At 33.1% G+C, this 12,892-nt stretch overlaps 1 protein-coding gene across 1 annotated transcript in view; it reads right to left on the reverse strand.

Annotated features, from left to right (window-relative positions):
* LOC108691466 (neural cell adhesion molecule 2) overlaps positions 1–12,892 on the reverse strand; it is a 35,679-nt gene that overhangs the window by 19,124 nt on the left and 3,663 nt on the right. Inside the window, exon 2 of the mRNA XM_018199217.1 lies at positions 1,031–1,197. Within this exon, the coding sequence (XP_018054706.1) occupies positions 1,031–1,197 (167 nt within the window). The remainder of the gene's footprint in view (positions 1–1,030; positions 1,198–12,892) is intronic.

Consider the following 12,892-nt stretch of genomic DNA (forward strand, 5'->3'; position numbering starts at 1 on the left):
TTTGTACAACGACGAACTAAGAATGTCGCAAAACGAAGAGATCGATGACGTGATGATCCTCAAATATCAAAACTGTCTGGTACAATCAGAATAATTGTACGAAAGGAATATTTTAAGCGATATAATTCGTCGACGCACGTGTTGCACAAAAAGAATGCTTCCGTTCACTATAAGAAGAGCGGTTAATAATGCAGGAACATAAACGCTAATATCGCCTGCCTTTTTCATGAGATACCGGCACTGTGCACGATGAAGGAACAGTAATGTTTATTTAATAGCCCCATTTACGTTGGACGAACTGCACCACGGATCGTGTAAGAACAGCGATTTTATATTTTATAAGCGAATCGTGTCCCTATAGACGTACATTTGTTCCTATCGCGCGCATGGCTGCCATCGTTAATTGTTGTTGTCGTTATTCATGTCATAATTATACCAAGTTGTAATAACAACAATAAAAAATAAAAATTCTTGTGAGAAGAAAACTCAATAACATAAGTTTATTTACTTAAAATATTTACGATCGATTTCAATAATTAGTTAAATTCTTTAAAATCTTAATAAAACAGACTTGCACTTTTTATGACTCTCTCTCTCTCTCTCTCTCTCTCTCTCTCTCTCTCTCTTTCTCTCTCTCTCTCTCTCTCTCTCTCTCTCTCTCTCTCTCTCTCTCTGATTAAAGAATCTTTCAAGATTAGTTTCTAGTATATTTTACGTATCTCAGTAATTCCCGTTTGTTACTTTTTTACGATTTGGATGACACTTTAACTTTCTATTCGTGAATCATCGATCGATTATAAGGTCGTTTAACAGGTCTCTTAATGGCGAGCGAGCGGGCAAATCTAGTGACGTGACACGCCGTTAAAGTATCCGCTACAATCGCGAGGAAGGGTCGCAAGGTCGTTCGTGCGGCCCTACCCTTAAATTATTCAACAGCGGCGTGGGGTAGCTGGCCAGCGCGCTGTCCGCTTCGAGCTAAGATATAGTTCCTCTAGTCACGAACCAGACGATGGATTTTCCGATGGCTCACCGTTCGATTCCCCAAATTCTTCACCTTGCACACGAGATGCACCGTTTTCCCTACCAGTCCGGTAAAATTCGACTGCATTGAAATGTCAAAGTGAGGACCAGTGCCTGGCGTCGGCCATTCCTCCAGGAAGTCGGTCCGAAAGTTTCTTAAGCATGACGCTATACCACCTGAAAACAAAAGTATCCTTACGATTAATGCTAATTCTTCTGAAAGGTACCATTTATTAATAAAAAATTTAAGATTGCACTAAACACAGATCTATCGCGAATTGCAATCAATAATAGATTTCTGACGAGATTGTCAGATTGATTTTGTATAGCATTACTTCTCGTTATAAATGAATGGTAAGAATAAAATTGTCACAAATTTTTTATACCATTTTATTTACCATTTTTAACGCAGTCATATCAGGTTGCCAAAACTGGCAATGGAATAATTGTATATATATCTCGTTCCATAATTCTTTAGTATAATAGTGCAGCACACAACGCATATTTGTAATGTCGTCATTAAATGTTCCGTATATGGAAAAAATGATTGTATTAAGTACTGAATATTTAGATACAAATTTCAAAATATAATTTTGTTGAACCATCAAAATAATTATGTAAAAAATTCATATATAATAAGCAGTGCTGCATAAAGTTTTGACGTTGTAGCAACCAATTTGAGAGCGTCCTACATAATTTATTTTAACAAAATTATCAAACAAAATTATTTTCAGACCTGTATCTAGATTTTTAAATACTTCAGCAAAGCAGTTCTTTTAATGTATATTTGAAGTCGATGGAATATTCCAAGAATCCAGCAAATCTCTCGGCGCATTTACGATGTATTACATTTTGCAAGGCTACTTGAATCTCAAAACGCGGAAATCTCCGCATCAATCCGTTAACGTTTGCGTCACATCGGAGATCATACGTTGCATCAACGTCACGGATTGTCGCGTCACATCAGTCGCGCACGTGAAAGTTCGCGTGGCAGTACGCGAACGGACCTATTTAAATATATCACATTGTATCTTGACGTGACGGTAACGTTCCTTTTCGTGACGGCGGCGCGACGTTATAGCCGGATTTCCCCTGAAATCTGCGCGTTACCGTGTACACGCATACCGTGCATTTACTAACTGCTAAGCTTATCACGCGTGCTAGAGAGATATTTTTTCCCGCGTATCTTGTGTAACGTTATATAGAACGTATGGGTGCACGCGCGCGTAGAAAGATTATTCCATTGAAATAAATTAATTCTGTGGAGGAGACTACTCTCTCGGTAGAAAACGCAACGGATTTATTAACAGTTGTACGCGAAGCACGCGCTTTAAATATCAGATTAAGATATAAACTGAAATATCAATACTGTACGTTACAAAACTTTTTAAATCCATCATTGTGAATGTATTCAAAAAAATTGTCGATATTTGGAAAAAATATTTCATTCGGAAAAAATATTTCTGAAGCGTAACACAGTTTCTTTTGAAACGCGCGACATATTTTTTTCCCCCAATATTAATTCCCAGTATCTTTTTTATAAAATAGGTTTTATTTTTCTATAATAAAAGTTAGAAATTTGTAATTTTCGTTAGAAAAAATAATCTTGAACAAAATACGAATTACGAAATTTTTGCTGGAAAAAAATGAAACATTTGTAATATAGTTTAATTTAAAGTAGTCCTAAGTCCAAGATTCTTTGTTTTTCAATATTAAGTATAATACTGTTTCTTTTTAAATTGGATTTCGTTATTTTAACATTAAGCGGTAGTCTTATTCCTTTTTTAACATAAAGTCATTTTACTGTAGCATAAATATTGACAAATAGCATTCGCAAAATAATAAATGCAAAAATAGCATACATTTGGTGATTATTTCGTTTCCATATTTTCAGTTGCAGACAAAAATCATCATTAGTATATATAACGTAGGTAATTCTGCCAGCGCAATGTAAATATTTAGATAGCACTCTTCATATTATATATATTATCATCAAATTTCCAATCTATGTTTCAAGCCGAATATCCAAGTAATTTCTCTTATTAAGTTTTTATTAGCTTTATCTCATTCTATAATTTTAAAACAATACTGTGTTATATACTTTTGCACGAGACATGCAATTGTGATTAAATACAATTTAATTATATATCTTCCTACCTGTTTAATAAATGCATCCCAAATGCACCCCAGTGAAATGCTCATGCCGCTACTTTTTGAATAAACAAACATTTGCATATTTATGCATTACATTATATGAAGAGTATATTTTTCTAAAAAAATATTTAAAAAATTGAACATAAATCTTTGACGTAACTTAAAATGCAAGTACTGGTGCTGTTGCGTGCTATTTTGAGATAACTAATGCAAATGTTCTCTCCGGCGTTGACAACAATTCATGTATAATCCGCATTCTTATACTCGAATTCGCGATTCTTGATTAAGACGAGGAAATACATAGGCAACTGCAACGGCGCAAATACCTGAGGCGCACGCATGAATTATCGCCAACTCCGGAATTGTACTTCCAGATCAGCTGTGTACGGGCAAGCACTTTCTCAGTTGCAAATTATATTTCGTCAAGTGCTTCACAAAGCCAGACAGCCGTACGCCGCGAATTTCCGACTGCACCATGTTTAGGGCGAGTTCGCGATTAGAACAGAATTGCATGTACTCTCGTTGCGGAGTTGATTTCAACCGGAATGAAGATACTTGCTCCATTTCTTCACTGTACGCGTTGTCAGCGACAATATTTAACTACCAAAGATCCTTGATTATATAGTAATTTAACGAGGTTGGTCTCAGACGCGATTCAGGTTGTGGAAAAGTATTATTCTTTAATAACAAAAAACACCAATATTAAATTTTATACCGCATATTGAAATTAATCTTAAGATTCTATAAATTTGTAGAAATTAAGAAATTATTTAAGACGTTCAAATATATTGGGTTGTCCGGAAAGTTCGTACCGATGTTGAAGAAAAATTGAAACGCAAAAGATTTAAATTTTAATATACATTTATTAAATTATATAGTTTAGTCGGCACGAACTTTTCGGACAATCTAATAAATCAAGATACGATATTTACATAAAGAATAGATAAATACATTAAAAAGTAGAATAGAGCTCAATTGTATTCACTCATTTTTTATTTGTATAATTAAAGTTAATCCTTTTTTCCAATCCTCTTTCAAAAAAAAATTGCATTCGTGCGATAAAACTAATATATTTCTTTGCATTCTTAACATCACCGCAAAACAACGATTAAACTCCGGACTTTAACGGGAGAATAGTTTCCGGGCTTGTAAGTGCTATGAAGTTAAAGGCGACGTGCGCGTAATATCAAACTTCATCGATGACAGGATTAAACATAATCGCCGCCGGTGCACTCTATTTCTCTTCGTACCTCCAATTTCGTCGAACTTTTCGAAATACTGGCCGACGTGTCGCGACGTGCCATTGCGGATAATATGAAACTTCGAAACGAATGGGTTTTCTGTAGCGTATAACGTCGCACACGAGAGGCCGCGTGCTCGCGCGTATTGTCATAAAATAACCCTCGTAATTACCTTTCAAAACTTTTCACTAATAGAAGCACTTCCGTGACGGAAGAATAGAATTCTGCCCAGGTTCGCGAGACCGCCACTCATTGGCGTCCGTTTGCCATGAGGCCTCTTGCTGTTCGAGGCCGAAGCAGATATGCCCGCACAAGCCTCACGTCATTCGTTTTCTGCTTGCGAAATTAATTTTCCTACTTGAATTCTTTTGCAAGAATTTTACCACGTTTCATGCGAGAAAAGTTCAGTCCGTGCATCTTTCATCGAAATTTCCAAACAAGGAATTTGGAACAATTGGAACAACGATATTTATTTCCGTGCCGACGTATTCAATTAATCTGACTGAATCTCTGATTGAGTCAATTGAGACATAATAAACTACTTAACCATAAATATCTCCTTTTTATGCTTGGCTATATTTTTGAATATCTATAACTATATCGAGATATTTCTTGTAACGACTATATGAATATATCTATAATTAAATCTTCCTTTTTTGAAATCATTTATCTTTATATTTAGTTTGTTTCAAACAACAACAATTGCATATTTGCTAGAAACAAATTATCTTTATACAATATTATTGCAGAAAATTTTACACAATACTATCACAAATAACTGTTAATATGAATTACTCTTATGTGATTGCTATTACGCTTTGCGTTCAAAATAGAATGTTTAAATTTGTACACGCATATATGCGTGCATTAATTGGATACGAAAGGGAAATATTAAGTTATTAATCACTTCATTCCATATGCAAATTAAATTATACAGATGTGGAAACAGCTGATAATAAGTAGACACGACATTTAACGTTCTATATTTCATACAGTGTAATAATTTTTCGTATAACAAAACATCCACGTTTCTGTATCTTGTTGACAATTGTTATGATTGTTAATGCAAGCGAGCAGGTATGCAGATGATTTAAGTACACTTCTCGACGCATGAAAAACGATCGGATTAAAATCTCTTTAGTGGAATGCTACGTTGTTGACGCAATGGGCTTGCTATTGATTCGAACGACCGTCGATGGATCGAGTTTTATGGTTCTTTTAGCCGGAAGGGAGTTGAAACAAGTTCACCCTTGATTATCGGATCGACCGAACTGTTCTGTTGTGCTAGATTAATTTTGTTCCGGAAGCTACGTGAACATGAATTTTCCTTTCGTTATGTATCGACAGTTTCGAATGTCACTTTATAGTTCCTCTTTATTAAAATTCGGAAGAACAGTTTAATTTTACGTTGCAATTTATTGATATCTTTTTGCTGAGAGAATATCTACTTTATTAATATTTCTTTTTCTTTATTTCGAAATTTTCTATTAGTAATTACTCAAACTTTTTCAATCCCAGAATGCTATCGATACGTAAATTTTACGTAAACGAGGTCATTGAGAATTAAGTGATCCATGCCTTCAGTGATCATTAGGAGGTTCAGTCTACCATATTAAAAGCTACGACAAGTGAAGATAAGCTTTTAAAAATTTTGTTCGTTATATATTAGTTTAGATCTCTAGGTGATCAGCATTATATAACAGAGAATGTGATAAGTCATTTCAACTTTTCAGCAGTTTTGTGTTATTATTTTGTGTTGTATATTTTATTTAAGTATATAAGAAAATGTATATAAATAATTAAACTACATACTCCATATCATTTCAAATAGGGATGCACCGGATCGTAAAATTATTACCGGATATCGGATATCTAGACAAAATATAACATTTCGGATATCCGAAATTCCGAATTTTCCGGATATCTGATCGGATTCTGGGATAGTGTCTTCTAAAAAAAAAATGCCTATAGAGAAAAAGATTGCAATAATAAGATATATATTATAGAATCATGAATATGCATACTTATTTTTAGAATATTTGTATAAGAAAAAAATCAATAATTTAATGATATCAAATTTCAACCGGATATATTCTCGAACAATAATGATATCTAGCTATCCGGTCGGATTCTAAAAAAGTCGGATAATACCGAACACTTTCCGGATCCCTAATTTCAAGATTGAATTTGATAGTATGCTTATTCTTTCTATCTTTTTAAGTTAATCGTTAAATTATTTGTGTTCATAAAAGTTTAAATTACAAATATTTTATCGTTAAAAGTCAAAAATGTATAAAAAAAACTTGTGTTATATTTATTAAGAGTGACCTATTTGCTATTTGCTATTAATATTATAAAATTCATTTATTAATAAAATGTAAAATTTACAATATTGTTACTTGTAGCAATATTGTTACTCAACATCGACAATATCCTAGAGTTAATGTAATCTTTGTTAAAATCTTTATTAAAATCTTTACATGTTTTTTCTAATCATTGTAATTAATATATCAAATATTACTTTTTATTCATAATCAATATCTATATTTATCTGTTGCAAATATACTATATAAACTTAAACACTCTCTTCTTTTTCTCTTTGATCGGCTCTCGATATACTAAAATAGCTAAAGATAAAGATTTGCGTTTGCAAAGCAAGTTTATCATAGACGACGGATTATCCATAATCCTTCGCCGGAAATTAATTTCACGCTCGAATCCACAGGAACGATTTTTGCGCGAGTTCGATCGTCCGTTCGTCGCATATCATCGTTATCGGAATTTCAACAAAATCATTTTGATATTACGAAGAAAAGGATATCACATATAAATTAATCGAAATTGGAACTACTTCGAATCCTAAACTAATGGAAGAGGAAATAGGAATGTGGGTGCCAGTGTACGGTATATCTATTAGTAAGAAGATCTTTCGTCTTTCTTTCGCGATACGTCAGATCGATATCGTTTCGAGCTCGTCCGTAAATTGTAGAAAATTGCTACAACCTGACGGAGGATCGAGTATATAGATGGTTTTATACACATTACAATTATTTCAGATTCTAGCGACATCCAGCGAGAAAGACTCAGACATCGCTATCATGCCTCATTCGTCAACCTAGAGGTAGATTCTTTTGGGCATTGAAGGACAATGGTTGGTTTGACCAGTCAGCCGCAAAATCCTATTTCCCGTTGTACCTTGTCTCTCTCTCTTGCAATCGGCTTCCTCTCCGCAGCCGGATAAGCCAACTTTGTTTCCTGGCACTCGAATATCCCGTATTCCTTTTTTTATTTCTTTTTCTTCCACTGGACAACGTGCAAGCTTCTGCGGATAGCGATCGCGTTTCGATGGATGAAAGAAGAGAAAGAAAAGAGGCGGAAGAGGCCACTGCAATTGCAAAAAGCTCCGAATCGAATGTGTCTGCGTCATTGGTATATTGGTTGAGGCCGTCAGAAACGTTTGGAAGATTCAGAAGAATAGCATTAGAAGAATAGCATTAGTTTGCTCGATTTGATGCATCGAACTGATTTGTTTAAATGGATCAACCAATTCAATGTTACAATCATAGTTAGTAATCTGAGCGCACATGTGCTTGCATTTATAATTATTTTATAGTAATTAATATTAAAATAAAACCGTAATCATTAAATGTTATAATAAAAGTAATAATGAAAACGGAATCATATTCCTAATTGTATAAAGATATGCGATTCGAAATTTTGAAATAATTAAAAAAATGTGATTAAAGAGATTTCCATCAAAAACTTAATTTCAATTAATCTAGAAATCCGTATTCGATATTAACGTTTTCATTACGTTACATAATATTTCAATTAAAAAATTTTAAAATATTGGATATTAATATAAACAAATAATTTAATAAAGTAAAAACTCTTTCGCATAAATCGCGTAGATACTGCAGCGAGATGTCATATTATAAAGTTAACAATAATTGTTAATTCTGTTTAATTGTATAGAGTGCAACCATAGTTGCAACAAACTTTCGCGGAACAATTAGAAAATATTCCACAAACAGTTCGTAGCTGCAAGAAAAGTTTCATAAATAATCAGTAATTTCGTGTATCAGTTCATTACATTTTTGATGAGTTCTCTCTGAAGATTACATTCTTATATACTTCCGATTCATTATAGAGATCCATTGTGCTTCGCTCCTATTTCGTATTCCGTATTTCATATCGATTTTAGGGAAAGCAAATCTCTGAGCCATAACAAACGATTCGTATATCCATCCATTTATCTATCTACATAGCTAACGCCCGGCTCATGTATACCTATCTACCTGTTTACCCATCTACCTAATGTACTACCTACTTGCGCGCCTCGAAGTTACTAGACTTTCCGTCTTCCATCGAGCACACGCTGCACACCCGGGACTCTCGATAAGGAGAAGATGGGGCGTAAGTAACTATCGCGAAAACTTTTCATGTCGGTTTTACTCCCGGCTACAATATGCTTCACAAGATGAAAATAGCGCTTAGCACTGCTATGACCTCGCGCGAACTCTGCCATCCGGCGGATGGCGCACTCTCAGTGTCGCTAATTTCCGATCAGTCATATGAAAGAAGATGAGGAAGCGCTTAATTCTTCCATTAATCTCATTAATCTCTCTCATTGCTCCTTTCTTACAAATAAATTAGGAAGCTATATCACGTGTCGTATTTTTGTTGAATTTGCTCGATTGTTAACGAATCTCGCTGTCGTCTCATTAACATCGCCGCTAATGAAGACACAGTGGGTCGGCGGGAAAAGCGCATAATTTCCCTAACTTTATAAAGTCCGTTGTAAAGTTTATGAGATCCGTGATTGTGTAAACGCAACATTAACACGCAACGCTCGGAGACACGCGTCGTCTCTTCTGAATAGCGAAACGAAGATCACCATATGTCGACACATATCCTACGAGTCTCTCGTCACTATTACGATAACCTACGTTCCGGTAGTACGGCTCGTTAAGTTTTAACACAGTCGATATGTCTATGTCGCATAATTCTCTGTCCCTCTGATAATGTTAATAATGACGCGTCACATTGCAAATCGTGAAGCATAATGGGCAGAGAGTGCTGCGAGAAGCTGTTAATGAGTCGTTAGATAATAAACGTCTGCGTGATGAACGGCGAACACGTGATTGCGACGACATAGGATCGTCGGAGTGGCGAATCAATTATAGCGCGTCAAATATAAACCATTTATTCTTGATCAGCATACGTATATACGATTTATTTGAAAAAGATTAAATTAATTTCAGCTGTTCGCGAGTTAATTGCGTCATCGCAAATGAGATATTAGTTTCGTCTGTCATATAAATTTTTGATAAAATTAGAACGTTATATTTTGCATCAAATTATTGCCTTTTTCAATATGCTAGTATATACCGTGATATATTCCAATTCGGTTAAATTAAAACTGCATCTTTCACGGTCGGTGCGATAGTAATTAACTGAAATTTGAATTTTAATGATGGACCACGTGCGGTTTATCGCCGTCGTTGTTTTTAATTATGCCATCACATGTGAAAATGAACGAACAAAGACGCGCGGCCGAGAATGGGAAAAAATCGCATATACGATGAGAAGTAATATATAATGGAACGCAATGGTATTAAGCAGAGTTATACTTTCCTGTGTGTCTCTTTCTTCTCTTTTCCGGACGTTTTAGTTACGAGCCGTGACAGTTGTGCCATGACACATTTCATTCGGTGAAACGCATACACGCTAGCGACACGTGAGAAAATCGTCGCGAGTTTTGCATCGTCGCAATGACACTGATTTCATCGAAGAAACTTCAGCGTGAATTCAGCGTTGCATACATATAAGGAAAATTACTACCTACATTAATCCGCGTGTAATTCCATCTTTCCGAAACTTCACCTTATACAATCAAATAAATTTCAACCTTTACTTTGATAATAACTCAACCGTTCCTTTGAAATAACTCAAAATTATCTCTGCCTATATTTCTTTTTTTTTTTATAGTGTTGATACAAAGCATAAAATATTAGAAAACGTATGAGATATGTTGTAGCGATAACTTAAATTTACTTACTGTCATCTTACTTTAACTATCAGTAACTTTAAATATAATATTAGTGACAAGAGTAATTTATCACATATGTATAGTATAAGTGTACAGATACAGTCGCGAAACGCAGTACTCTGTAATTGAAGCTATGGCTACATGTAGGTCGGTTAAAATATGCACGTGCTGTCATTGCAGAGTCGCTGTTCTTTTTTTCGTTTTATATACAATCTCTCTGTGAAACGTTATTTTATGCGTATCCGAGTGAAATGGGAACTTGGTGGAATTCCGACGAAGTGCGAATTTTATAAAATCGAAAATAGCTCGAAGCATAAATGATTGTACGTTGTGTTGGCAATTAATATGTATTTTATTGAAAACTTTTATCAGCAATTCGTTCAGCCATTTGAGCTAGAAATTAACAGAAATTTGCTGATCGAATGTATCTGTGATCTAATTTAATGTCTTTTTACTAACATGCTAGTTCTTTACCAAACTAAAAAACTAGTAGCTAAAAATGTATTATTTTATAAGTTATATCTTATATTTTTAAAAACTCTAGTAGCTAAAAATATATAATTATATTGAATTGGGGAAACTCTTTTCACAAGTTGGTAAAAATACTTTCCCTATTAATTCTTCGTTAAAAATGATCAAAATTTAAATTTTACAAAAAGATTTCAAAAGTTTGAAATCTCTGTTTTTGAATGGTTACTATATTTTTTTGAATATATATCAGGTTTGTTTAATTTTTACATAAAAAACTACGAGCTGAAAAAATAAATTTTCTTTTTACTTTGTAGGTCTTTTACTTGTAAAAAGATTTTTTCCCTAACCTAATATTTTTTTAGCTGCTAGTTTTTATAATTTGCTAGTACATTTACAGTTAGTCGCTAGTACAAAAAAAACATCGTGTAAATCAGATATTTGATACATTTTCGTTCAGTCATCTTATATATCATGCAATATTTTATATATCATGAATGAATATATAATTGACAGACTCAATCTTTTTTTTTAAAGATCTTTTATCGCCTTTTATACTGATCATTGAACTTTTTGAAACTATTTTATTTTCATAAGAAAGTTTGAAATACATCGTTTACGCCAAGTGCCAAATATTGTAGCCAAGTGGCAAATAAGCCAATTTGCCAATTGGCTTATTTCTGAGAAAATTCTCGACCTTTTATCCGTCTGTTTCTACTTTTCTAGTAGAGACGATGTACTCAGGATGCGTTAAGAATTACTGTACAAATTTTCCAAGAGAAAAAGTATGAATAATATCATAAGAAAACTCATGAAATATGTAATAGAACTAAAAGAATAAGATCAGTAAGATCAGAATAAGATCGTTCTTACTTCAAGATTGTCTTAAGTAATGTCTTAGATTCTAATATGACTGTGTGATCGGTTTATGACATTTTAAGATTGCACTTAAAATGATCTTAAATATAAGAATTGATTTTGAATGCTTAGCCTATGAAAGAAAATAGAATATAAAAAAGATTAGAAAAAAATACTAAAATAAGTAGAAAGGACGCTCCTATATATGTATATAAGAATAATTTACAGCAATTATTAATGCCTGTTTCTGTCAATGTATATTAATCTTAATCTCAGTTCAATCTATTTTAATATTTTTAATCTTTTCTATCCATACAGCACAGAAAAATTGCAGAAATATTGCAGAATGATTTTACTGAAACATTGCAATAATGCATGATTGCGAAACGTTGTTGTGAATCATTGTTGCAAAAGTCTGACAATATTAAGATGTCCATTTTTTGTTATATTGCAACAAAACGTTCCAGCAATATTGTATTTGAATAAATTTTTTACAAAGACTCTAAAATGAAAACTATTTCTATACATATTATCTCACTAATTTTAATTTTTCTACAAATCGCATTTCCAGTGCTTTTCAAAAACAAGTTTTTATAATAAAATAATAAAATATTCCAATAAATATAGTTAATTCTATAAATTTATTCGTAAAGATAAAGCATGTATGAGTGTGCCCCGAACAAACTACAAATATTATCCATATTAATTTAATAATACAATCGTTTGATAAGTTAATCATGGATTAAGTTAATCGCAGTGATTCTTTTTAATTTGAAATCGAGTCAATAGAAATCGATTAAAAAATGAAATTTATTTGAAATTTATCAATAAAGTTCGGGCGCTGATTTATTTTTGCGTTCACATTAGGCATAAATACATCATCGATCATATAATTAATATTTCGATAAATCCTTTTCAGCAGTTTAATTGTTTATCATCTTATCCGATAATGATTGCATTGATTGTATCCGAACTCGATATTATACAATCTTTTGATTTCATATTTAAAATAAATATAAAACTTAGCTAATGAAATAGCCATCAAATAATAGATCAATAAATTTTTTATTTAAATATAAAATGAATTATATTAATTATT

Source organism: Atta colombica, unplaced genomic scaffold, assembly GCF_001594045.1.
Source record: "Atta colombica isolate Treedump-2 unplaced genomic scaffold, Acol1.0 scaffold47, whole genome shotgun sequence".
Classification (NCBI taxonomy): Eukaryota; Metazoa; Arthropoda; class Insecta; order Hymenoptera; family Formicidae; genus Atta; species Atta colombica.